We start from the raw sequence: 27,915 nt of genomic DNA, 5'->3' as shown, positions 1-27,915 counted from the left end.
AGAGGAAGAGTTACTTTCCCATCTTAGGGGCAGGAATCTGGGGGGAATGATGGCAGGTGTGTGGGCCCAGGAGCGTGTGTTGGTGGGATTTGAACATCTGTCTGCTATGTGGGGCCAGGGACCGCTGGGAAGAGGTTCTGTGCCTACCCTGCTTTGATTTTTGCCAGTTGGGTTTGCTTATGGCTTTCTCCTGTGCCTCTTCTCCTTCTCTTCTTTATGAAGTGAGATATTCCTGCTACCCACGGCACCACCAGATTTTTGGAACCAGGCTGGAGATACTTTGAGACATGTCTCATCCCTCGGGCTGCACTGAGAAGAAAGCAGGAAGGCTCCAGTTGATTTGACTTTTATTAGTCGTTGCAGAAACAAGACTTTCCCCTCAGGCTTCTCAGCTTCCTCTAGGGTTGGAGAAATAGGACAGTGGGTAACAAGGTTGCCTTGAATGAGGCCATCCTGCGTTTGGTCCCCTGAGTACCATCAACAGTCACCCCTGAGCATGGCCAGGTTGATTCAACACTCTTCTTGCCCCCTCTATGCTTCCAATGCTGTCGTCTGGGTCTGATTGTGTTAGTAAAATTAATGAAAGCATACCTTTAATCATAAGCATACCTTTTAATTTTAATTTTTCTTTAAGCCCATGACTTAATATACATGACTGAACATTAAGGCTTATTTTCAGGACAAGTTCTCTCAGTTTTTTTGAAGGGTGATATGAGTAGGACATTTGAGCTATTTTTTTTCAACTTGAGCTGGAGCAATAGCACAGCAGGTAGGGCGCTTGCCTTGCCCGTGGTCGACCCGGGTTCAATTCCTCTGTCCCCCTTGGAGTGCCAAGCAAGCTACCAAGAGTATCCCGCCCACGCGGCAGAGCATGGCAAATTCCTCATGGTGTATTCAAAAACAGTAACAAGTCTCACAATGGAGATGTTACTGGTGCCTGCTCGAGCAAATTGATGAACAACAGGAGGACAGTGCTACAGTGCTAATGTAATCAGGATCCGTGCTGAAAGATTACAGTTGCTTGGAGTGACGTCTAATTTAATGATGGTTGTACAATATATCTGCTCTAACAAAATTGCTATTTCTCTGTCAGGTCAGCAAAACTTCATTTTTTTTTTTTTTGCTTAAAATGAGTTGGGGTTTTTTCTTTCCATTTCTAGTTTAGGAAAATTTGAAACAGTTGGGGTAAACATGAATAAAGAATGAACAATCAAAAGAAAGGCTTGAAACAGAGTAAGACAACTTCTTCCAAAAATATCATTTTAACCAACTTGCAATGTAAATGATGTATTTAAAATCCTTGGTAGTGGTATCACTGTATAGAGGAGCGGTGCTGTGGTGATATAGATGTGGTGTAATCCCACATATCTACATCCACGCATGAAGTCTTATTGGGATGCTCAGCAGTTGTTACAAAAGACGAAACCTCACCTTCTGCAGTAACAGGGGTTGAAGTAGATGGGATATTGCCAAGTGGAAGAAGAAAATAAAATACAGATACCAGATGATTCCTATCTTATATGAAATACGGGTAACTGAAGCAAATGCACTAACAAGTAGCAACAAAAATAGCAGTTCCCATGAAAAATATCGGTTGATGACTGGAGGAGGTGGGGAAGAGGGTGGTGGAGGAACGGGTCAGTCTGATCATGGGAATTGCATTAAGCCTGGGTGGCGGGGAGACGTGTGCACAGATAGAGCATGAGCCAGACCTCAAAGAACTAGAATATTGGAAATTCGTGGGAAACCAATCCAACTTGAATTAAGGCAAGTGGTCCTCTTCAAGTCCCCGTGTCATTGCCAATGTCTGCATCCTAGGTGGCTTTCATGTAACAAACCCTGTGTGTTCGTTCCAGGCAACATTTTCCTGTAGCTGTGATGATCAGTACGTGGGTCCTTTCTGTGAAGAATTTGATGCATGCCAGGCGCACCCCTGTCAGAACAACGCCAGCTGCGTGGATGCCAAGGAGAAGCAAGAGGGAAGCAACTTCACCTGCGTCTGCCTTGCAGGTAGATCTGACAGAGTGATCGTTATTCGTCTCTCTGGACAGTGGGTTGATTAAGGCTGGTTGAAGTGACTTTCTCCAGCCCTTTGGGAAGGTGACTCCATGATCTCCTTGGACTCCTGAGCCCCTGCACTGTATCATCAGGAGTGGGAGATGGTGCTCCCCAGGGATGAATTAGTATCGCCCCTGCCTGGTTTTCTGACTTCAGGGTACTTCTGATGTCTGAGAATTCTACCATTAAGAAATATTTCTTTTTAATTGAATCACAGTGATATATACATTTACACAGTTGTTCATGATTGGATTTCAGCCATATAACGTCCCTTCACCAGTGGAAATGATCATTGCAGATAGGAAGTGAGTGTTGAAATCAGGTAAAGGGATATACCTGATAACTTTCATTATATGTATTGTAAACCATAAGGCCCAGAAGAGGAGGAGGGAGGGAGGGAGGGAGAGAGAGAGAGAGATGGAAAGAGAGTGGGACTTGAGTAATCTAGTGCCCTTATAAAGCAACAAGGTCCAGTAGAGAGATTGGATGATCACATATTTTTCTGTGTGTTTTAAGAAATAATTACTGTAGGACCATAGTACAGAGTTTATTGCCTTGCATATGGCCGACCCTGGTGTGAGCCTTGGTACCACATGGTCCTCCATATGATGCTAGGGACAGCTCTGGAGGCCCCCAAGCACTACTTGGGTAGTCCAGGTTATCACTGGCACTGTGTTAGGAGACTTACTTCCTGCCCCTTGCCCCACAATAGAGATTACAGTATGAAGATGGCCGTATTGTTTGTTTTCCCTGGTGGATCATAGACATCTTTCCATGTGAGGACATATCAAAGGATCCTTTTCACAGGGAACTGTCAGCTTCACAATCTGTCATGGAAATTCACACCCCTAAGTCAGACTCCGCCCCCAGCCCCCACTTGGCATCTCTGTTTAGTAGCCCCTCCCCAATACCACTGTTGGGTCAGTCATCCCAGGACCCAGGGATGACTCCATCTCCTGCTTCATCTCTGAGCTCACTGGGCGCCTCCCTCTGTCCACCGTCTCCCTCCCCTTCCCCTTCCTCTGATCCTCACCACACTGCCCACTAGGAGACTGTGCCATGGTACACCAGCATTCTCCCATCTGCCCCCCCCACATGCATGTGGACTTAGTGTCCTTTGCCTGGAGATACAACCCCTAGTGTCCTCTGTCTCTTCTCTCTCCCTCCTCTTCCCTGCACTCTGCAGCCTCCTGTCTAACTGCTGTAGTTCTGTCTGGGACCCTCCTGCCAGCCTTCTTTCTCTGTGCCTGGCGATTATACCCAGGCTTCTGCTCCAGGCCTCCTGCAGTGGCCTCCTTTTCTTTCTTTCTTTTATTTTATTATTTATTTATTTATTTATTTATGGGCTGGAGCGATAGCACAGCGGGTAGGGTGTCTGCCTTGCATGCAGCCAACATGGCTGACCCGAGTTCGATTCCTCCGCCCCTCTCGGAGAGCCCGGCAAGCTACCAAGAGTATTCGATATGCCAGACACAGTAACAACAAAGTCTCCAATGGAGACGTTACTGGGCCCACTCTAGCAAATCGATGATCAACGGGAGGGCCTTTGGGCTGGAGCGATAGCACAGCGGGTAGGGCGTTCGCCTTACAAGCGGCCAACATGGCCGACCTGAGTTCGATTCCTCCGCCCCTCTCGGAGAGCCTGGCAAGCTACCGAGAGTATTCGATATGCCAAACACAGTAACAACACAGTCTCCAATGGAGACGTTACTGGGCCCCTCTCGGAGAGCCCGGCAAGCTACCGAGAGTATTCGATATGCCAAACACAGTAACAACAAAGTCTCCAATGGAGATGTTACTGGGCCCGCTCGAGCAAATCGATGATCAACGGGAGGGCCTTTACCTTTACCTTTACCTTATGAATGAATCACCGTGGGGTACAGTTACAGACTTACAAACTTTTGTGCTTATGTTTCAGTCATGAATGACTGTGTACCCATCCCTTCACCAGTGCCCATTCTCCACCACTAATGATCCCGGTATCCCTCCCACTACCCCCACCCATCGTCCCCATATCACCCCACCTTTTGTGCATTCCCTTTTGCTCTCTCTCTCTCTCTCTCTCTCTCTCTCTCTCTCTCTCTCTCTCTCCTTATGTGTGTTGTGGTTTGCAATAGAGGTATTGAATGGCCGTCATTCGGACTGCAGTCTACTTTCAGCACGCATCGAGTACTGCTATCTGTTCACCCATTGATTAAGCTGATTGAATTGGGCATGGATTCCACATTACATCTTTTAAAATTGTATCACCGTGAGATAGAGTTACAAAGCCTTCATGTTTGAGATTCAGCCATACAATGATGGAATATCCATCCCTCCACCAGTGCACATTTTCCACCACACACATTCCAGTCCTCACCCTGCCTCTATGGCAGACAATTTTCCCAATATTCTCTCTCTCATTTGTTTTGCTCGACATTTCCCACCACCATTCAAGCCTACCTGCCAGGGGCAGACACTTGATAATTTATTTTCCATTGCTCATTTTGAATATCATAAAAACTCACATGGCCGCGATTATAAATGTAAAAGTCTAGATTGTAAATGGTTGGGTTCCAGAGACATCTCTGAATGGCACTAATCCATTTTGGGATTCAACTGGGAGTCTCAGCCAGGGCTGTTGGTGAGCTAAGATGGCACCCGGAGGCAAACTATGGATGTGACAGCTAGTCTGCTGGACCAGTGGTGACCCAGCGAGGGGCAGCCCGGGTCCTCTTTCGAGTGGCCCTGTTTCTCAGGAAGTCCCAGATAACTGCTTTAAGCCAGGTCTTCCCTCTCGTTTGGGCATTCCTGTCCTGGCCTCCAGCTCTCAGCCCTTGACTTTGTCCATGTATCCATTTGATTCTCTGCTCTTGCCCCGGGAACCCCGAACCCCAGACATAAGCTCCGTGAGAACTGGGCTTATTCTCAACAGTTCTGTTCATCCTGAGATCACACAGTATGTGAGGCATCACAGACGCTTCCAGTGCTGTTTCCAGGAATCCGTGAGAGAGTATGGATGGGCTTGTGTGGTTAAATCCCTCCTTTCTGTTGGATCTTTAAGACACTCTCAGGGTCTCCTTGCTCAGGAATGCGAGACGTGTCCAGATCTTTCCACCAACAGTCTCAGTCAGAGCTTGTGGTACTGGAGTGTCTCACCTGTTCTCGGGGACGTTCTCTCCGATTTTACCCAGTACCTGGCACATAGTAGGGGCTCATGAAAAAGTTGCTGAAGGAATGAGTGAACAGAATGGCATTCAGCCCTTGCTGCTTCTCCCTCTGTTTTCTCTTCCTGGCTTCTTCTCCCTCTGACACACTTTCTGTTTTTCTTCTCTCCTTTTCCACCTTCCACATCAAACAGGCTGGCAGGGCATGTTGTATTATTGCTCCTTATTTCCTGAGCCCAGCCGGTGATGTGCTCCGGGCCTGGCAGATTCGCACTATGTGATTAAGTAGAAACTTGAGTTCTTTAATCAGGTTTTATTCTATAAAAGCCTTCTCATTTCAGGAATATAATTTTTCCTCCAAGGAGCTATTTCTGAGCAGAAGAGCTACATATACCCGTTTGAAGCCACCACTGCCAAAATATTATTAGCTTTGTACAAAGCATTTTCCAACTTCAAAGCACTTCCTTGTCCCAACTAATTGGTGATTTCTGCCTTTAAATATATATATTTTAAAGAGATTCACCCAGGCCATGATGCTCTTCCCAGCTTGGGTGAGCAGTGATACTGCAAAACACCCCGCACTGCCTCTCTTTCTCCTCTGACTTTCCTTTTATTTATTTGTAACCAGGAGCTGGGGGAGTGAGGTTTAGGGAGTTAATGTGGGATTTTTCTTAGGAAGTATTTTTGTTGTGTTGGTGTGTGTGTGTGTGTGTGTTGTCAGGAAGGTAGTTTGGGCTACTTGGGTCTCAGGGCTTACTCCTAGCTCTGTGCTCAAGGGTCACTCCTAGAGGTTCTAGGAGGACTCTGTGTGGTGTCAGGGATGAAACCAGGGTCGGCTGCATGCAGGGTGACCACCCAAAGCCCTGTGCTGTCTTGAGGCAATAGTATAGCAGTGATGTTGGGGTCACAGACGGGGCCTCGTGCATGAAATGCTTGGCCGCAGGGTTCAGCCTCTTGCTCAGTTGCCCCCTTGGCCCTTTAAGTAAGGGGTTGTTTCAGGGATTTTTCACTTACTCGATCAGTTTTTTTGACCCTCTGTCGTGTACCGCTGAGAGCGGGCTGGGAGAATGACGAATAACACGTGCCATCGGTTTTTGGTTGCATCTGTGAATGCTTGTGTGTCCGTTTGTGCAAAGGTGTGCAGAACTTTGTAGTGTGTGTGTGTGTGTGTGTGTGTGTGTGTGTGTGTGTGAAGGGAAGGAGTCAGGCAGTGATGAATGCTGTGAGGAGAGAGGAACCAAGTGGAAACGAGAGAGTAAGAGCATGTGAGCTGAGACACAGGGCAGGAGAAAAGCTAACGCCTCATGGAGGGAGAAATATTGGTGTTGAGAGACACGAGGAAATGAGCTGGTGGGCATGATGGGGAGCAGAGGGGGAGGTGGCACATGCCAAGGTAGGAATGTGCCCTGAGCACTGGAAGAGGCCAGGACTCAGGAGAGGCAGGGGCAAGACTGGGAGGGGCTTGCTGGGCCAGGCCAGGGAGGAAGTGGAGATGTGGTTCTGATATTGGCAGGAAGGAAATTGAGAGTGTGAGCAGGTCACACCTTGGGAAGGAGGACACTGAATGTCCAGGATGGAGAGGGCAGCAGGACTCTCAGAGGGCTGGGGCAATGGAAGGCTGGGATTTAGGAGACGTCCGAAGGTGATGCTAAAAACGCTCCCATGTGAATGGAGTGTGAGTCAGGATGGAATGCTGAGCTGTGAATGGTACCCAAAATGTAATGGTACCCAAGCTTTTCTGAAAACACTAACAAACAGGAAAAAGGGGCTGAGGCAATAGTACAGCAGGTTGGGTGCCGGCCTTGCTCGTGGCCAGCCCAGACTTGATCCCCATCTGGTCCCCTGAGCTCTGCCAGGAGGGATCCCTTAGTGCAGAGCCAGGAGTGAGCCCTGAGCACCAGTGGGGTGTGGCCCCCAAACCAAAAATCTTTATGCTCTAGAGCCCATAGGTTTTTGAAGTATGTGATTCAATCGTTGTTTAATAGGTTCAGGAGTTGGTCACCCTGGTCAATTAAAGAACATTCTCATCACCCTACAGAACAGTGCCCCACTCTTTAGTGAGCTGCTAGTCCACCTCTTTCTGCACAGAAGCCACACACACACACGCACACACACACACACACCAACACACACACACACACACACATGGGCACATGCCCTAGGCAAGCATGATTCTGTTTTCTGTCTGCAGTTTCCTCTCCATGTCGGCCAGCTGAGGGGATGCGTGTGGAGCCTGGATTCTTCTCCTGAGCATCCTGCTTCAGGGCTGATGTGTGAGGTGGCCTGGACCCGTGGCCCCCACCATGCTGGATGCTGGATCCATCTTCCCTCGTATGGCTACAGTTCACACTGCTGGTCTGTCCTCCTCTTGGTGGACACAGGATCCCTTCCACCTGCGGCTGTTGGGGTCATTCCATGGGGAACCCCATTTTCACTTGCACCTTCCTTCCTCATTTCCTCCAGGCTCTTTCCCTCCCTCCCTTTCTGCCTTCTCTCCGTGCCCCTCCTGGCTACTTGTCTGCATAGATTTGGGGTTCGCTGCGTGCAGCATCCCTCCGACAAGGCCAATTGTCCATCCTGGTTGCTGTTTATTTTTTTTTATTTATCATAATTTTAAGGTAAAGGTAAAGGCCCTCCCGTTGATTGTCGATTTGCTCGAGCGGGCCCAGTAACATCTCCATTGGAGACTTTGTTGTTACTGTGTCTGGCATATTGAATGCTCTCGGTAGCTTGCCGGGCTCTCCGAGAGGGGCGGAGGAATCGAACTCGGGTTTTGGGATAGAGCGATAGCACAGCGGGTAGGGCGTTCGCCTTACAAGCGGCCAACATGGCCGACCCAAGTTCGATTCCTCTGCCCCTCTCAGAGAGCCCGGCAAGCTACTGAGAGTATTCGATATGCCAGACACAGTAACAACAAAGTCTCCAATGGAGACGTTACTGGGCCCGCTCGAGCAAATCGACGATCAACGGGAGGGCCTTTACCTTTACCTTTCTTTCTATCATAATTTTATTTTTAAATAAAATTTGCTCGAGCGGACACCAGTAAGTGACCCAGGTTCGATTCCTCTGTCCTTCTTGGAGAGCCCAGCAAGCTACTGAGGGTATCCCGACCACACGGCAGAGCCTGGCAAGCTCCCTGTGGCATATTCGATATGCCAAAAACAGTATCAAGAAGTCTCACAATGGAGATGTTACTGATGCCTGCTCGAGCAAAAATCAATGAACAATGGGAGGACAGTCCTTATAATGTAGTTCACAATAATGGATTACATTTAATGTTTGAAGACCAATCTGGCTGCTGCCTTTGTTGGTTCTGCCTCTACTCCCCTCCCTGGTCCCCCACAGCCCTCTCCCACTGTCCATCTTCACTCTCCACACAATACTCTGGATCCAATGAGTAACTGTCCGGCCCATCCTTACACTTCCTTTCTCTTCACTGTGAAACTGTGTCCCTGTGACCATGTCTGCTGTCATTTGCACCAGGTTCTGGGACTCTCCACCTCACGGTGCTCCTGGCTTTCGAAGCAGCTTCCTGCCCCACTTACCCAATAGCCCTGGACAGTGCTCTTGAGTCCGCTTCCACCTTTTCCCAATGCTCAGCCCTGACCCTCCTTAACTCACCTCTGCTTCCACTGGCTGCACTCACACTATGCTCCTGAGTACCACTATATTCTCCCCTTGGCCCCCTTTTCTGGTTTATTACCAGTAAAGTGTTGGATCCACGAGCCTCTTTGTATACTGATGCACTTGAGGTTGCAGAAAAATCTCTTTGGTAAAACGGGCTTGTGGGTGAAAACAAGTTGGGGAGGCAGGCAGAGTTTCCCTCTTTTGATTGTGAAGTTTCACGCTGCCCCCAAAGCCCCCCTATATGGAGGATATGTCTCTCCCGAAGCCTCTTCAGTGTCTGGAACTCAGAATTGTCCCTAGTCTGTCTCTGAACTCGGCTGTGCCATGCATTCGTTTATCATTAACTTAAAGTTTCCTCTGTTTTGCTTTTTCATTTCCCCAGGGTTGTCACGAGGATGTTCCCAATGAAAGGAACTGTCTCGCGGTCTCCCCTGCGGTACTCAGATGGGAAGTCAGAGGCATTGGCCTGTGGAATCTTGACACTGCTGTTTCTGATTTGGGAATCTAGGGGAAGGGAATGACAGGGATGATTTTCAAATAGTGACACTCTGAGCAGAACCCTGTAGTGATGACTTTGGCTTTGCACTAGGTCCTGGGGACCTGAAAGGTGTCAAGACTGGCCCAGACATTGAGCCTACAGGTCCCCTAACACAAGAGCCACATGTCAACAGTGCCTGCCATGCGGACTTTGGCACATGATGGCAGGTTTGACATTGTTTCTGCTCCATTTTCCTTTGAAATCTTCATTCTGTGCATATCATTCCTAAATGCACAAGAGGAATATTTTGATGGCTTGTTTTGTTTGTTTGTTTTTGTTTGGGGGTGCCCACACCTGGTGATGCTCAGAGGTCACTCCTGGCTCCGCACTCAGGAATCACTCTTGCCAGTGCTCAGGGGATCCTATGGGATGCCGGGGATCAAACCTGGCTGGGTTTGCTGTATGCAAGGCAGGTGCCCTTCCAATTGGACTATGGCTCCTGCATGTATTTGATGTTTTAAAATGATTTGCAGCTGGTTTGATAGACTAGGGTTTTTTCACACTTGCTATGTTCCCCCAGGGGGCTTCTCAGAACTCACCTTGCTGGGTCCACCCTGGTTTTCTGATGCTCTGGTGCATTTGTCCTGTGATGCCCCCTCTAGCAAACACTGATTCCACCTGCTGGTTGGGGGACACACTCAGAGGCACACTGCTCTGAACTGTCTCTTCAATGCTGAGAGATGAAACCATGCAAGCAGGGTTCTGGGCAGTGTTAGAACCCACAAACCACACAGTCCTTGCTCTGTGCTTCCTGTACTATGTGCTGGGCACAGCGCAGACTGCTCTGGATCCCAGGATACCTGTGATTAATATCATGCTCACTGGTTAGCACATCTGTGGGACCATTCTTCATCCATTCGGGTAGAAGTGATGGATGACCCTCAACACGGGTCTTTGTCCGAGCACCCCTGGCAGATCACCGAACTGTCCTTCCAGTCCTGGGGCTCGCCAAATGGCCTCTTTCCTTGGCATACCCTAGCTGTGTACCTAGAGGTGATGACGGTTTTGAACCTGGAGGTACATGTTCCCCATCCCGCCAAAGGTGACTGTTTTTCATGCTTTGCTTCCCGCGACATAGTCTTTCTGGAGTTCTGCTTTGTCAGATTGGCCTCCCCTCCAACCTCCTCTGCCGTGGGCTTGGAGATCATGCTTGCATAAGTTCCTGTCATCTAGCATGCACCGCCCCTGCCCAGCACTACACATTTTACTCGTTTTCTCGTTAAATAATTTCTGCCCTCTGAACGTCAGAATTGAATGAGTGTGAACTGGGATGCTTTGATGGGGCGCAGACCCCCGCTGTCTATTCCTTGGTCTGGTGTGTTTATATTAGGCTCTCAGCTATGCCTAAGGCCCCCTCATGCTTCATGTACCCCCATACAGAAGTGTTGAGGCTGTTGGGCTTGCTCTGTCAGCCTTTCAGGACAAATCCAGGATCTCTGCCTTGCCACACAGGCTCGGCTATTTAAAGAGTCAAAACGCTCAAAATAGCTCACAGCAGTTTCCACCTTGAAGCCTTCAGGACAGCGCTCTGAAGGAGCCATCCATGCGTCCTCAGAGCCAAAGCGGCACAGAGGAATAAATGGAAAAAAAATATATATATATAGTATATAGTAGCTATTTTAGTGGAGGTATCATGAAGTAAGCATCACACACAGCATTGGTTGTACTGGAAAGGAGAAACAATTCAAAGTATAAACATTTTTTTCCCTAAGAAGTTATTAACCAACTTTAGTTATGCCTCCTATAATTTTTATTTATTCATTTATTTATGTCTTTGGGGCCACACCTGGAGATGCTTAGGGATTACTCCAGGCTCTGTACTTAGGAATCACTCGGAACCAGTTGTTCTTCATTGACCTTCACGGGTGCCTGGACTCAGGGGAGTCAGGAGTTGTGAAACTTTTAGAGTCAAGTAAATTTAGACTGGGGGAGTGGGGGAGGTCTTCAATGTGCTAGAGGTCATGTATACATCTAAGAGTTCTGACTCTTTCAAGTGGCCTCCAGGGGCTGTTTCTCCACCTACTGAAGTCCTAGTTTCTGTGTCAAGGAAAAGGAAGAGGTGCTGGGACAAAAATCATAGCTTTTCAGCCTTTAGGGTCTCAGTTTATGGATTTAAATCAGAGTTGGTTTCTCGAGTCTGTTCTTGGGGACTTCTGGGCTTAGACACTGCTGTGATAGGGGTGGGTCTGTGCCCCAACAGGGGCCTGGGAGGGGGCAGCCCTGTGGCTGGAGGAAGCATCTGTGTCCACCTCACCCCACTGCCCCGCATTGCTGCAGGCCCTGTTGAGCACTAGTCCTGAGCACTGGTTGGAGAAGTCGTGCCCGGGGCTGACTTTAGCCAGGAAAGAACTGATTGCCATGTTCCCCCCAATGGGAAAGAGAGGCCACCTCAGGGCAAAGGAAGATTCCAGAGCACATTTTTGAAATAATAACTTGGTAGGATTTTTTTTCCTCCAGGGGTGAGGGGTGGGGTGAGTCTGGGCTTTATCAGTGCTTAGGAGACCTTGGGGCCTGTCCCAGCATTTCTCAGCTAACCAGGCCAGTAATTTGTATCTGAGGCCTGAGGTGCTGGGAACTCCTGGGCTGGCCTGACTGGGCATGTTCAGAGCCTTCAGGGCATTGTCCCTAGGGATACTTGGTGGCGGGGAGGGACATGTGGTGCTGGGGATTGAGAACGGGGTCAGCAGCTTGCAAAGTACGCACTGTAGCACTGTCCTCCTGTTGTTCATTGATTTGCTCGAGCGGACATCAGTAACGTCTCCATTGTGAGACTTGTTGCTACCGTTTTTTGGCATATCAAATACGCCACAGGGAGCTTGCCAGGCTTTGGGATACTCTTGGTAGCTTTCCAGGCTCTCCAAGAGGGATGGAGGAATCAAACCCAGGTCTGGCACATGCAAGGCAAACGCCCTACCCACTGTGCTATCGCTCCAGCCCTTGCAAAAGTATGTGCACCTCAAACTCTTGGACCATCTCTCAGCTCTAAGATAAAAGGTTTCTAAACAGCTGAAAAGCAATGTTATTTATCTTCATGGAGTGGGTTAGGACAAGTGTAACTAGCCCATTTCACCCATGCTGTTCTGGAATTGATTGCTGAGAGAGATGCTAATGGAGCTGGCTGGTTTTAGGGCCAAAGCTTTAAGCAAGTTCATTTATTGCTTCAACGGAGGATTCAGTGATTAGTAGGACAAAGTACTGAGTTGGTGCTGATAGGGGTGGCACAGAAGCCTCCAGCACAGAGTTCAGGAGAACCTTGTAGATGTGGCACTCATTTTGTTGGGGCCACACCAGGCAGTGCTCAGAGGCTCCTCCAGGTTCTGTGCTCAGGGGCAGTCCTGGGGGAACCAAGTGATGCCAGGGATCAAACTGGGACCTCCTGCAAGCAAAGTATGTGCTCAGCCCATTGAGCTCTCTCCAGCCCCTAGCGAACCCATTTTTAGTCTCTGCATCTTTATTTGCAGAGCTGCTTCAGTTCCACCAGGCCTGCCACAGGTCCAGTTTGTGGCTCTCTCTTCTAGGTCATTTCCAGGGCATGGCCCCTCACTGTCCTGACCTCACCCATGCCACACCGCTGGGCTCACCATTATGCTTGGCATTTTGTTTTCTCGAGGCTTGGGGTTGAACCCAAGGCCTCCTGCATGCAAGGCAAGTAAGTGCTCTGCTGCTGTGCTATACAGCCCCGGCCAGGTGACAGCAGGGTAAGATAGGTGGAGACTAGGGGGTGAGGATCCTGGTGGGCTCTAGGGGGTGTAGACAAAGAGGAAGGGGCACAGCCAGAGGGGTTGTGCTTTGTAGCTGTGGGGGAGTGTTTGGGTTTGATTCTGAGCTTAGGGAGAGTCACTGGGAGGGCCTAAATTCTGGGAGGAATCATAGATTTATGTCTTGGAAAGACCTCTCCGGCTCCTCCAAAGGGGACTTTAGGATGGACTGCGGGAGAGATGGAGGAACGAGGGCCAGGAGGCCACTGCGAGCATCAGTGAGAGCCAGTGATGCTCGTACCCAGACAGCATAAGCCATTTTGTCGCAGAGGCTCTGGGATGGACCAGGTGCCCTGTAGGCTGTGATTTGGCTCCAAGGAGGGGGCGAATCACTGCTTGACAGTGACTGATAGTTGCCTCCTGAATTAAATATAGACTTTGGTCATGGGGGAACTGGAAAAAAGGTCACTGCTCTGCAGTTTCAAAAGCATCTGAACGACATTCTCCCCTTTTCTGCTTCCTCTCTATCTTACCCAGCCTGGACTCTATGGCCTAGATCTGTACCTGCTTCCTCTCTGCCTTACCCAACCTGGACTCTATGGTCTAGATCTTTACTTGCTTCCTCTCTACCTCACCCAACTGGACTCTATGGCTTAGATCTTTTCCAGCTTCCTCTCTGCTTTACCCAGTTGGACTCTATGGCCTGGACCTTTGAGCTCAAATGCCTGTTTCTATGTCTGAGCCAGAGCCAGGTCTCCCAGAACAGACATGGAACTGCCCCCATTGTATTCCCCACATGCTAAGATTGACAACATTTCTGCCTCATTTCAACATCACCTACTTTGTTTCCGGGGTGACCCATTTTGACAAGAAAAGAAAATATTTCAGAAGGGCACCTGCATGTTTTTTTATTCTCCAAGGAAGAGGCTAACATCCAGCAAGACAGATGGCAACCAGGCATTTGAAGCTTTGAAGGCTCTTTGTTTCTCTGCATATCTCCTGGTCCCTCATTCAGCTGAGTCTCCTGGGTCAGGAGAGCACATGACAGAAGACCAAGGAAGGATCGTGTATATCCAGCTGAGAATGTTACACAGGGATCAGAGCCTGGAGACTTGTCTGGTTCCTGCCGGGAGCTCACTGCATGTTGGGGTCCAGGCAGTGATCCTCTGGGGTTTCACAGCCCCTGTAGCCAGCCCAGGACATTTGGCTTCTGACCTTGGAGTCTCCTTTCTGCATCCACCTGGTGGGATTGTGGTGGACAGCAATAGTGCCCTGGAAATTCCAACTCTAAGGCCCAGAGGCCGAGAATATCTGGTCTGGGATAGACAATGTCTAGATTGAGCCAACCCATGGGCAGGTCCTGGCTAGTAGCTGATTAACTGGTTTCCCCTATGACAGGATGTTCAGTAATCCTGCACCATCCCAAGTCTGCCTCTCACTTCCCTTCCACCCTCCCACTCGCCTTCTCCGCTGGTTTCATCTCCTCGTACCCAACCCACCGGCATGCCAGAGTATACTTTACGGTCTAGTTAGTTACCCTTGGCTTTTCTCTTTTTAGGTTCAGGTTTCTCACATATTCAAAATCTTTATTAAAGCTATAAAGCTCAGGAATGCAGAAGAATGATAGAGTAGTTAATTCCCTAGTCAGTTTTTTTTCCTTGGAGCAAAAGCTTTTGGCATTTGGGTGAGAAAATGCTATTCTTCTAGACTATCTCAGGCACTGGGAGACTTCAGTATGTCTTCCACTCCATGCCAGGGGGACCCCAAAGATCAATGTGACCATCCCAGGTAACCCAAACATTGCGAACGCGGACCAGCCTTTTAGACGGAAATTCTCCTAACCCAGATTCACTGTGCATAGAGGTTTAATTAATCATGTTTCTTCATCAAGGCTGATAGAATAACCCCAGGAAGGCTGTGGATAGCAGATTACTGTGATTCTTACGAAGAAACTATTGATTTTAATAAATCTAGTTAAAAACTACATTTGTCAATGAGACCAAACGCTGATTAAAGAAGTCATTGAAAGTGATCTTTTAAAAAAATTTTAGTCAGTGGTGCATGCCAAAGGATTTGTAAGTGAGGTGAGATTGACTTTAAGATGCTTGGTCAGGAAATCATGAAGCTTTGAGGTGCCTGGAAGGAATTCTGTGGACTTTGTATTCGTAGGTGTTGAAGCTATGTGTCGCTCTTAGCATCTGCGTTGAAGCATGTAAAAAGTTTAAAGAAAGTGATTGTCAAACTTTTTCTCTAAAAACCTTTGAAGTCCACAAATCTGATACTCCGTCTGCTGGGAATACACACCTCTGAGCTAATTAGATTCTGACTCTTTTTCAGGATTTTTTTTTTCTCTGAGGCGACAGTTTTAAGATCTTCCTCTGTTGGGGTTCAAGATGCTTTGTTCCTTAGAACAAAAGTTCCTAAACTTATTTGGCCTACTGCTTCCAATTCACACAGGGGTCCGAGTGACAGACCTTATAGCTGCATCTCTTGTTTTGTTCAGGTTACACTGGAGAGCGTTGCCAATCCAAGATAGACTATTGCGTCCTGGACCCCTGCAGAAATGGGGGAACGTGCATCTCGGATCTCGGTGGATTCAGCTGCCAGTGCCCAGAAGGTAAGCACTTGCCTTTCCTGAATTCAGCCAGAAACTCGTTTGATCTGCTTTCCACTTTAGAAAAGACATCATCCAAAAGAGCTTTTTGATTTTGCTGCTTCCTGTACAGCAAGATAGATGGCCTTTTATTTTAGCTCAATGCTCCAAAAGCTTGAAAACAATGCTGGAAAACTAGTAGACTAATGATTCTGTGATTTGTACAGGAAAAAAGTTAGTATAATTAACTGGATGCTATTTTCCCCCTAATGGTGGAATTTCACTTGTAATGACTTCTATTTTAATAAAAAGTACAAGTCAGAATTCACTTCATTCACACACAGAGGTACAGTGAATTTTGATACTGTTTGCACAAAAAAGTGTTCAAAATAAACTTCACCTGCTTTTGGTTTTATTTCATTTGGGGGGAATCCCAGAAAATGCTCACAGGATCTAGAAGCTCTTCTCAGAAACTCATGCTCAATGACCTCTGACCCCACCATGGCAATGCATAGGGCACCCCAGTACCATCTCTCCATCCTGCTTTTTTTTTTCCAAAATTTTATTTTATTAAAGGACCATGATTTACAAAGTTACTAATAGTTAGGGTTTTGACACATAATGTCCCATCACTAATTCTGTCACTGGTGTCAACTTCCCTCCATCAGTATTCCCAGATTTCCTTTCCTAACCCCCACTCCTTGTTTTTGCTTTTAAATCAATTTTTTAGCGTTATGGGTCACACCTGGTGGTGCTCAGGGGTCACTCCTGGCTCTGCTCTCAAGAAACACTCTGGGTGGTGCTCGGCGAGCCATATGGGATGCCAGGGATCGAATCTGGGTCGGCCGCATGCATGGCAAATGCCCTACCTGCTGTCCTATCGCTCTGGCCCTAAATCAATTTTTTAATGTTTGAGAAAATTCAGGTCATCTGGAAAGTCCCAACTTTGGTGCTCCTTTTATTTGAAACCCAGTTTTACACTTGAAGCAGTTTTACCCAAAGAAGCAGGCAGCAGCTAATCATAGCTGTTGAGCTGGTATTCAAGGAGTAATTCTGTACTTGGAGAAAGTTTTTGTTCTCGTGACTGCTTGGAGGGATGTTACGGAAGGGATTACTTTAAACCTTTCATGTCCTAAGAGGAACATGATATTAGAGTTTTTCTCCCTACTTAAGACCAGCGTGTAAGCTCCTGATCCACACACACACACACGCACACACACACACACACACACACGACATTCCTGAAACAGAAAGGCATTGTCTGCATCCTGATACACACACACACACACACACACACACACACACACACACACACACACACACACACACACGACATTCCTGAAACAGAAAGGCATCGTCTGCAGGGGTGAAGGGCAGAGTCTGAGCTTGCGAGGAAAAATCTCTGTCCCAAACCTGCCCTGAGCCCCATCTGGGAGGGGAGTATTGACAGCTGACCGCTGTCTTCCTCATACTCCCAGGTCCAGGGGCTCTTGGGAGCAGCACCAGTGACCAGTGCTGCCTTCTGCTGGTTTCTGATTTGAAGACCTGTTCTGTTTGTGCCCTCTGCCTCCTCCCTCTCCCCCCCCCCCCCACACACACAAACACATACACTCACACACACACACACTGCCTGGACAGGGCTGGAGTAGAGGGCTGTGTCCAGCTCGGTTTTCTTTCTATCTCCAGTATGTGTGGTTACAGAACAGAGTGGGTGGCAGGACGGCCCTGCACCTCTTTCCTTCCATCTCTTTCTCTCTCTCTTTTTTTTTCTTTCTTGGGTCACACCTGGCATTGCACAGGGGTTACTCCTGGCTCATGCACTCAGGAATTACCCCTGGGGGTTTTCGGGGGAACAAATGAGATGTTGGGAATCGAACCTAGGTCGGCCTTGTGCAAGGCAAACACCCTACCTGCTGTGCTATCGCTCCAGCCCCTCCTTGCATGTCCTTAAGGCAGTGACCTTGAACCTTCTTACCTCTGTGGCCAGCCCCGGTTCTGTGTTCTGACCCGTGGATGGCTTGTAGGACTGAGGCAGAAGAATGGTTTCCCACCTTTCCATTTCTGCGGGATGGCCACCAAATCCCACTGTCTTCAACCTAGGATGGGGTGGGGGGGCTGGTGGCCAGGCACATCGCCCCTCTGCGACTCTCTGTAGCAGCCTGGGCTTCCCCCAGCCTGCCCGTGGCCACCCGAGTCAGTGGTCTCCTGGTTCCATCGTGACTGCACTGGGAACCCGGACAGGCTGACTGGTGGCTGGCAGTCTTCCCTGCCAGGTACCTCCTTGGTGGGTGACGAGTGGGGATGGAAGTCCTGCTTCCTTCCTTGGACCATTCTGGGATCAGAGGAAATTGATGGTGAGAGAACTTTGGAAACCTCCAGGTGTGCTTTCCGGAGCAATAGCACAGCAGTAGGGCGTTTGCCTTGCACGCAGCCAACATGGCCGACCCGAGTTCGATTCCTCTGCCCCTCTCGGAGAGCCCGGCAAGCTACTGAGAGAATCTTGCCCACATGGCAAAGCCTGGCAAGCTCCCCATGACCTATTCGATATGCCAAACACAGTAGCAATTGTCACAATGGAGATGTTACTGGGCCCGCTCGAGCAAATGGATGAACAACGGGAGGACAGTGGACAGTAGACAGCGTTGCTTGCTTCCAGAGCGCATGGAGGTGGTGTTTTGTCCAAAAGTCACCCTGGGGTGACAGAGGCTGGTTTGGGAACTAAGACCCAGGAATTTTGCTTTCTCTTTGCCTTCATTTTCCCAATTATTTACAATGTGCTGGCCGTTCCTGCTGGGTGCTAGGGTGTAAGTAAAACTGACTGGGTCTGGGTGCACAGCTAAGGATGTCATTACCGGCAGAAGGCACAGCTGGCCTGCTCTGTGTACTGAACCTTGGGACCCCTGCACCGTGAGCTGGTGAAGAGGGTGTTTCAGCCTGTACTCATGCTTTTACAGACCAGGAAAAAGGGAGCCCGAAAAAGAACCATTCCTTTAAGGCTTTTTAAAAAATTTTTGGGTCACACCTGGTGATGCACAGGGATTGCTTCTGGTTCTGCACTCGGGAATTACTCCTGGCGGTGCTTGGAGGACCATATGGGATGCTGAGAATTGAACCCAGCTTGGCTGCATGCAAGGCAAACACCCTATCTGCTGTGCTATTACTCTGGCCCCTACAGGACCACTTCTTACCCCTGGGGGGGATGCTGTTTTATTTCTGAGTCATCAGTGAACCCCAGCAGGGGTCCGAGAGCCTCAGTTGGAGCCCAGAGGAGTGGCGCCTGGATAGAGAAGCTTGTGGGAAGAAGGAGAAACGTGAGCCGTGTGGAAATTCAGTGCGCAGACTGGGTGGCGGCTCGGCAGAGAAGGGTGGACATGCGGGAGGGGAGGATGAGGGCTCCAGGGTGGGAGGCAGGGTCCCTGGGGGTGCAGAGGACCTGGGCAGGCGGGGGTGGGCAGGCGGGCAGGCTGGTGATGCTGCTCATGGAGAGACATGGGGGAGGGGGAGGGGAGGAGGGAATGCTTGGGTCTTGGGAGACCCTGCTAACAGCCTAATGGGAAACCAGCCAGCGGTGGCTCGGGGGTCCGGAAGTGAAAGAAACGAAACCAGGGCCAGGTGCAGAGATGTGGGCCTGGACAGTGCTGTTTAACCAGAGACATCCACAGGGCATCTGGGAATGGTGCTTTATCTCACGGTCCCACCATTCCTCCGAGCTATCTCGATAAAGCCCAGGGAAGTGTGGCAGCCTAGCCTGGACAGGGTAGAATCGTTGAAGGGTGAACAGGATGGCTTGGAATCCTCAGTCAAAGACTTTCCCCAGTATTGTTGCTTTTTTTTTCTTTTCTTTTTGGGTCACACCCGGCGATGCTCAGGGGTTACTTCTGGATCTGCACTCAGGAATTACTCCTGGCGGTGCTCAGGGGACCATATAGGATGCCGGGGATTGAAACCAGTTTGACCACATGCAAGGCATACGCCCTCCCCACTGGGCTATGGCTCCTCCCCAGTATTGTTGGGTTTTTGATGATTTGGGGGAAGGATAGGTTGTGGCTCATTTGTGTGTAGACTGTGAGTAATTAACATTAATTTTAAAACAAACAACCAGTTCCTGGACTTGGCTTCGCTGGTTCCTGCTGGATGGATGGAATAAGCAGAGAGGTCTTTTTGGAGAAGGGGTGGTATCCTGAACCTTTGGTGGTGGGATTGAGGGGGGTCACACCAGATGACCGGGGAGATGGGTGATGGATGCAACTGGAAGCTGGAAGTGGAGGCCCTCCCAGGGGAAGCACTGAGAGCAGAATGACACATTTCAACCCTGGTGACCACGTAGCATTCAAAGTTTATTTTTTTAAAGCTTTTTGGGTCACACCTGGCGATGCACAGGGGATTACTCCTGGCAGCGCTCAGGGGACCATATGGGATGAATGGGCCGTGTTGGTCCTGTACAAGTTAAGTGCCTTACCCATTGGCCCATTCTTGTCTCACTCTTTTTTTTTTCTTTTTGGGTCACACCCAGCAATACACAGGGGTTACTCCTCGCTCTGCACTCAGGAATTACTCCTGGCAGTGCTCAGGAGACCATATGGTATGTTGGGAATCAAACTCCAAGTCAGCTGTGTGCAAGGGGAACACCCTACCCACTGTGCTATCGCTCCAGCCCTGGCATTTGAATTCTAAACCCACGTCCTAAACCATCTCTCATTCGATTCTTCATAATAAATGCCACTTGCTCTGTCCTTCAAGATAATCTTGGTCAGTGTTGGCACAATTTATTACACCCCTAGTGGTCCTAGGAAGACTGAAATTGTGTTGGGTTCGGAAACTTTTAAATCTCTCTGCTAAAGGTCTTCTTGAATTTGGAGAATGTTCATTTCTTTATTTTTAAAAAATTTTTTTTATTGAGTCACTGTGAGACAGAGTTACAAAGCTGATCCTGGTGGGGTTTCAGTCACACAGTGTCCAACACCCATCTCTCCACCATTGTGCATTTCCTACCACCAATGTCCTCAGTTTCCCTCCTGCCACCCTCCCCGAGCCTGCCTCTATGGCAGTCACTTTCCTTCTCTCTCTCTCTCTCTCTCTCTCTCTCTCTCTCTCTCTCTCTGGTTCATTTCTTTCTCCACTGGGTAAGTCCAGTGAACTCCTTCCCCTCTCGGGCTCTCGGCCTGTGTGACTCTCTCCTTTGCTCTCCTCCTGTCCTCTCCATGAGCTGCAGGAATCCTTTCCAACCCATCCACCTTCGAGGCCGACTTCCTTCTGGACACCTGGCCCTGAGTGCTGCTTCTCTGGGTACCGCTGTGCAGAAGTCTGAAGCCAGGCAGACGCCTGAGCTTGTGGGGATGGCGAGGCTCCTGTAAACACTCCCTGGAGAAAGTGTCCACTTTTCTACTCAGACACTTCACCCCTACCAGGCAGCTGTCTTTTCTTTTAAATACCTTTTTTTTTAAAGGAGGGGGTTCTCCCAAGCCAGTGCTCAGGAAGTCAGGGGACCCCTCTCAGCTTCAGTGGCCTTTGGGTCAATATGAGGCCTGAGAATGTGGCACCCTGGAGATGCTCAGGCCTCCAGTGCTCTGGAAATGCTAGGGGTTGGGGGGGGGGGGATGTGTGTCAGGGACCGAATTGGGTTGGCCACATGCAAGATCTGTACCTTTACCCCGTGCTGTCTTTCTGGTCCCTTACTTTTAAATTGGAGAGAGTGTGTATGTGCGTGTGTGTGTGTGTGTGTGTGTGTGTGTGTGTGTGTGTGTGTCTGTGTGTCTGTGTGTTCCCAAGTAATGTTTCCTGCCCAATTCCCAGCCATGTGGGATCCTGCCTCTTAGGTGCTCTTCCCAGTGGTGTTTGGGGGGCCCTTATGGTGTCCAGAATCGAACCCCAGTGGGGCACTGGCTAGGCCTGCACCCTCACCCTGTGCCCTTGCCCTGTTTTACATTTCACTCCACTTTAGACCCATCTTTGAAAAGCTGCAGCTTCTGATTCTCGGCATCAGAGAGGCAAGAAAAAAGCAAAGTGTTTCATCACCAGTGTTTGCTTCTGTTTAACTTGTTGAAGGATAAGCACAAAGCGAAGTAATTGGAAGCCTGATATTCTTGCAGGTCTATTTACTCTTTACGTTGTCTTTCTGTTTCCCGTAGAACATTGAGATCCTGGAATATTAAAGTAAGTGTATTTTAATCCTGGAGACATCTAATTATATAGACTTACAATCACTGCCTATTGGTATTTAAATACGGAGGTTTAAAGATTTGAATATGTTTATATGCAGCTATAAATAAAACCTGAGTATTCCTGTCTCGTCCTTAGCTTAGCTCTGGCATTTTCATTTTCATTTTTTTCCTTGGGGAATTGGAGACTGAAAGTCACGTAAAATAATAAAGAATGAAGAAAGATCTGGAAGAGTTAAGAGACTGGGGGGGTCAGGCCCCATTTTCGACGCTTCTGTTGGTGTCTTGGAGGGCGTGTCTCTGAGGTCAAACTCCTTCCTACTACTTCCTGTTGGAGAAAGCAGATAGTGGGCACGGTGGCTTCATGAACTACTTGGAGAAAACGGCTATCCTAGCCACTGGATTTTTGTTTGGTTTGGGGCCACACCCAGCAGTCCTCAGGGCTTACTCCTGGTTCTGCATTTAGGGATCACTCCTGGTCTGGGGGTCCTTGGGGGACCATCTGGGGTATTGGGAATTGGACCAGGGTCAGCGGCATGCAAGGCAAGTGCCTTAACTTCGTCCTGTCTCTCTGGTCTAATGCAATGGATTTCCTATCAATATGCCAAACACAGTAACAACAAGTCTCAAAATGGAGACGTTATTGGGCCCGCTTGAGCAAATCAATGAAAAATGGGAGGACAGTGTTTGTTTGTTTGTTTCTTTCTTTTTCTGAAATGGGCATGGTAGGCCAAATATTTAGGAAGCTCTGTTTTAGAAAATGGGGTGATGCACGTTCCAGGCCACTTTCCGGACTGCGCAGCCACACTTCCTACCCAGTTTTTCCATAATTACCACACTATATTTGATGGGTTTCAGACATTAGGCAACAAATCATAGAGATAAGTATCTCTCTCTCTCTATATATATATATATATAAATATCATGATACAGTGACAGTGATAATATTTTGCGTCTCTTGCTTATAATTCATTTCCTAGAGGAATAAAGTTTTAGACAGTGCAAGCATGAGAAAATGCAAAATAAAAAAAAAAGAAAATGTGGTGATAATAGGGCTGGAGCGATAGCACAGCGGGTAGGGCGTCTGCCTTGCAAGCAGCCAACATGGCCGACCCGAGTTCGATTCCTCCGCCCCTCTCGGAGAGCCCGGCAAGCTACCGAGAGTATTCGATATGCCAGACACAGTAACAACAAAGTCTCCAATGGAGACGTTACTGGGCCCGCTCGAGCACATCGATGATCAACAGGAGGGCCTCTACTTTACTTTACTCAGAGTGGTGATAATAAAATAAGTGGATTGGAAGAACAGGACTAAGTCCCTGTTGCTATTCCTGGTGAGTGGCGTGTGCTGGATTAATGATAGTGATGCAGCTGGTGCTGGTAACGAAGGAGAGTTAGTCACCTCGGTGATTCAGGGTTGGTTTCTTCCGGTCACTGTCCCCTGCTCCCAAATGACACCAAGTGGTTTTACCTTTAAGCTCCTGTTCCTCCAAGCCTTTGACTCACGTCTGATAAGAGGAGAGCTCATCTCTGAGAGAGTAAATTCATTTTGTTGTTTCAAATGATGTTTGTCAAAAAGACTTTCACAGTCCCTCTCTTTCTCTCTTTTTATTTTGGATAGTCCAATGCATAGGGCCCTTGCTTTGCACATGACCCACCCAGGGTTCAATCCCCCATACACCTTTGGGTCCCCCAAGACCCTCCAGGTGTGATGTCTGAGCATAGAGTCAGGAGTGTGCTCCCAGCACTGCTGGGTGGGGCCCAAACCAAAAGTATAACAAAATAAAATAAAATAAATGGGATTGTCCTTCATCTCACCTTTGACACCTGGGTGTTTCCTTCTGGCCACCCTCTGTTGATTCTCTCTTGGATGTGTATATCAGCAATATGTTTATTTGGTTTGTTGGTTTTTGTTTGTTTCTTTGTTTGGGTCCACACCTGACAACGCTTTGGCTTACTTCTGACTCTGTGCTCAGAGGTCACTCCTGGGAGGCTCAGGGGACCATATGGAGTGCTGGGGATCAAAATCAGGTTGATAGCATTGCAGACAAGACCCTTAAGCTGGTTCCTCACCCTTCTAATTGGCTCCTGAGAAGGGCCTGGACTTCAGTGGGCCTTGGTGGAGGGCTAGTGGAATCTGGGAGGCACCCGTGGAGGGCACGTGTTCAAAAGCTGTGACATCGTACCTCTAGAACACATCTGGTCTTGTACACTGGTGTCACTTCAATGAAATAGATTAAAAAGTCAAATATAGGGGCCGGGAGAAATAGCACAAGTGGGGAGAGTGCATGCTTTGTCAGTGACTGAGGGGGCTCATTCCTTGGCACCCCAGATGGTCCCTTGAGCCCTTGCCATGAGTGATCCCTGAGTGTAGAGTCTGAGCAAGCCTTGAGCATTATTGGGTATGGCATGAAAGCGAGCACACAAGAACCCAAAATCAAAATCAATTTTTTAAAAAGTCAAAATTGTCTGCCCAAATAGCCTATATTCCCATTGCAACAAGCTCCAGGGCTTTATTCAAAAAATTTTTTCTATAGTTTGGGATTTTGGGTTTTTTGTTTGTGGTTACAGCAGTGGTTTCAGGGGCCTCTGGCAGTGCTCAGGGAACCATATGGTGCCGGAGATTAAAACTAGGTCTCTCCCATGCAAAGATGGAGCTCCCTGCCATTGAGAGACCTCTCTGGACCCTTCTATCTATTTTCATTCTCAAGTAATCTGGCCATAAGAAAGCCTGTTGTCAAGCTCCCAAGTCAGGACCAATGCTCTTCATCTTGAGGGGCTTTACAGGCAATAGGCAGAGATGTCATAAATTTCTTTCCTGAGAGGCAATGTGCATTGCTCAGAAGCTGCGTATGCTTCCCACATGAGGGTTTAAGAGTTATATAGTCGTGGGATTTGATTGCCTTCCCCACTCCCCGAGTATTTGGAACTTGGTGAAAACACCCTCTTAGGACCATATAAAACTGCATGTATTTACATAAGAAATGTGCAGTGTATACTCATAAAATTACCAGGCCGGAATAAAATGACTTTTCTTAGTCTTTTAGGATTTGCAAGTAAATCACCCCTGCCTTTCACACCCGGCACTGCAGACAGCCTTTGGGTTCAAAGTGGTCCTTAAGCCCAGCTTCATAAACTGGGGTTCGATGTACCTTTATTTAAAAATTTTTTTTTTTGTTAAATTCTTAAATTTTCTTATTGAATCACTGTGAGATAGACCCTTACAAAACTGTTCACTATTAGGTTTTAGTCATACAGTGTTCCAAAACCCATTCCTCTACCAGTGCACATTTCCCAGCACCAATGTCCCTAGGTTCCCTTCCATCACCCCCCACCCCCAGACACAGAGAGAGAGAGAGAGAGAGAGAGAGAGAGAGAGAGAGAGAGAGAGAGAGAGAGAGAATTGATGTTGTAACTTTAAAAAAACTTGGTCTTAACACAAATCTCTTTATGATTTCTTGTTAGGAAATGATTTCTAAATCTGGTTTTAGTTTGGGGGCACACTCAATGCTATTCAGAGCTTACTCCTTGCCCTGTGTTCAGGGATCACTCCTGGAGAGTTTGGGAGACCATATGGTGTGCTGGGGGTTGAGCCCAGTTAGTTTTCCTCTCTCCAGCTCATCTAGGACTGTCTTATACACCTCTATTTCTGTGATTGCATAAAAATATCTCAGCAAAGGGGGAGATCACAAGTAGAAATTGGTCTGGGGCTTCACCTTTGGGGTACAAGGTGGGTGGGAGTAAAATTTTATGGTCTCTTGTGATCCCCCTTTGCTGAGAGTCACAGTCACGGTTACGGTCCTCCCGTTGTTCATCGATTTGCTCGAGTGGGCCCAGTAACGTCTCCAATCATGAGACTTGTTGTTACTGTGTTTGGCATATCGAATACATCACGGGTAGCTTGCCAGGCTCTGCTATGTGGGCGAAATACTCTCGGTAGCTTGCTGGGCTCTCCGAGAGGGGTAAAAAAGGTAAAGGCCCTCCCGTTGATCGTCGATTTGCTTGAGCGGGCCCAGTAACATCTCCATTGGAGACTTTGTTGTTACTGTGTCTGGCATATCGAATACTCTCAGTAGCTTGCCGGGCTCTCCGAGAGGGGCGGAGGAATCGAACTCGGTCGGCCATGTTGGCCGCTTGTAAGGCAAACGCCCTACCCTCTATGCTATCGCTCCAGAGTCACTTAAAAAATTTATTATTAATTTTTGGCTTTTTGGGTCACATCCGGCAATGCTCAGGATTACTCCTGGCTCTGTACTCAGGAATTACTCCTGGTGTGCTCTGGGGTCATATGGGATGCCAGGGATCGAACCTGGGTCAGCCGCATGCAAGGCAAACACCTTCCCCATTGGACTATCACTCGGCTCCTGAGAGTAACACTTGTACCCAACTTCCACCAAGACACCCTGTGATGTAGTTCTGGGTGTGCTTATATATTTTTATCTTAATCATGAAATAATATTTTGAGGTTACAGTTTACACAACTATGTATGCTTTTGGGGCACAGTTTCTCTTCCCTTCAAAGTGTATCTTGTCTCATAGCCTCGCCACCAAGCACCACAGTGTCCCTCAGCCCACAGTTTGTGGACACCCTCCCCCTGTGTTCCCCTCTGGCCACCTGCTCCTTGGGCTGGTCTACAGGGTGATTCCTTTCCACATCATCTCCTTGCTCCACAGCCGCCCAGCTGCCCAGTTCATCCACATTTGTCTTCGTCCTCTGATTTCTTCTGGGTGTGTGTGGGATGGGGGAGACGGGCCACCCCCAGAGATGCTCTGGGGCAACTCCTGGCTCTGCACTCAGGAATCGCTCCTGGGGATGCTCAGGAGAATGCGGCCCTTGTTTGAGGGCCTGACGGAAAGCCTGGCGAGAGCTGTGGAAAAGACAGCAGAATAGGATATCCTAAGTTGAGGGGCACCTCACTCCCAGCCTGGGGACCAGAAGGCAAGTTGTCATCATCCTCTGGTGGTGATGTGTCAACTCCACTCAAGGGCGAGGCTCCACCACGAGGAGTGTTGGTGCTTCGAGCTGCTGGCTCGGAGGGCGACTCTGAGAAATGTCAAGGGAGGGTTCCAGGAGCTGGCTGCAGATCCATGACTGCCCCAGGCTTTCTGATCCTAGGATAGGACACTGCACTCGGACAGGAGTTTGGGCCTGGCCGCAAGTCCTTTCAACAATGGAGGGACTGGACTGCTGTGCTGAGAGAAGTCATGGGGGCCGAAGGAAGCAAGAGAGAAGAGGATCATGGGAGGGTCCCGGGAAGGCATGTGAGGTGAGGTCAAAGAGGGAGGGGTCAGCATGGTGACAGGGGAGGAGAGGAGGACAGATGGGGGAATCACAGAGGAAGAGCTGGACAGATGGGGACAGTGGAGAAGAGGTGGGCAGATGGCTGAGAGCAGAGAGGCGGGCAGATAGGGGACATTAGACGGAGAGGCGGGAAGATGGGTGACATTAGATGGAGAGGCGGGCAGATGGGTGACAGTGGAGAGCCGGGCAGATAGGTGACACCAGAGGAGAGGTGGACAGATGGGGAATATTAGGCAGAGAGGCGGGCAGCTGGACAACAGGCAGAAAGGCGGGCAGGTGGGTGGCATTAGGCAGCCGGGCAGCTGAGTGACATTGGGCGGAGAGGAGGGCAGCGGGGTGACATTCGTCAAAGAGAGGGTCAGATGGGTAGTATGGGAGTGGTTCTGTTTTTATTTTGGATAGTCCAGGCCATAGGGCTCTTGCTTTGCACGTGACCGACCCAGGGTTCAATCCCCAGCATACCATTGGGTCACTCAAGACCCTCCAGGTGTGATGTCTGAGCATAGAGCCAGGGGTGTGCTCTAAACACTGCTGGGCGGGGCCCACTGACTCTTCCTCCCTGAGGGTACTCTCAGCCAGGGGTCAGCTTCCTGAGAGTTTGAGAGCCCTGTTTGGGTCGTGCATTTACCGAGCCTTGGACCTCTTGACTGGTCACCCGCATCGTGAACCCTCAAGCACGGAGGGAGCTGGACCCAAAGGGTGTTGGTGGTGGGTGCATCTCACCCCTCATGTTAGCCTGGGTGGGTGTGTGATCATCAGGGAGGGGCTGGCAGGAGGGAAATGGGACATGAGTGG

General features: G+C 48.9%; 1 protein-coding gene across 1 annotated transcript in view; it reads left to right on the top strand.

The window, feature by feature from the left end:
- The window catches only part of DNER (delta/notch like EGF repeat containing), a 332,962-nt gene that overhangs the window by 203,366 nt on the left and 101,681 nt on the right, over positions 1-27,915 (top strand). The window contains exons 6-7 of the mRNA XM_056122053.1: positions 1,857-2,010; positions 15,571-15,684. Of these exons, the coding sequence (XP_055978028.1) occupies positions 1,857-2,010; positions 15,571-15,684 (268 nt within the window). The remainder of the gene's footprint in view (positions 1-1,856; positions 2,011-15,570; positions 15,685-27,915) is intronic.

Source organism: Sorex fumeus, unplaced genomic scaffold, assembly GCF_029834395.1.
Source record: "Sorex fumeus unplaced genomic scaffold, SorFum_2.1 ptg000005l, whole genome shotgun sequence".
NCBI lineage: Eukaryota > Metazoa > Chordata > Mammalia > Eulipotyphla > Soricidae > Sorex > Sorex fumeus.
This window is presented reverse-complemented; position numbering and strand designations above follow the sequence as displayed.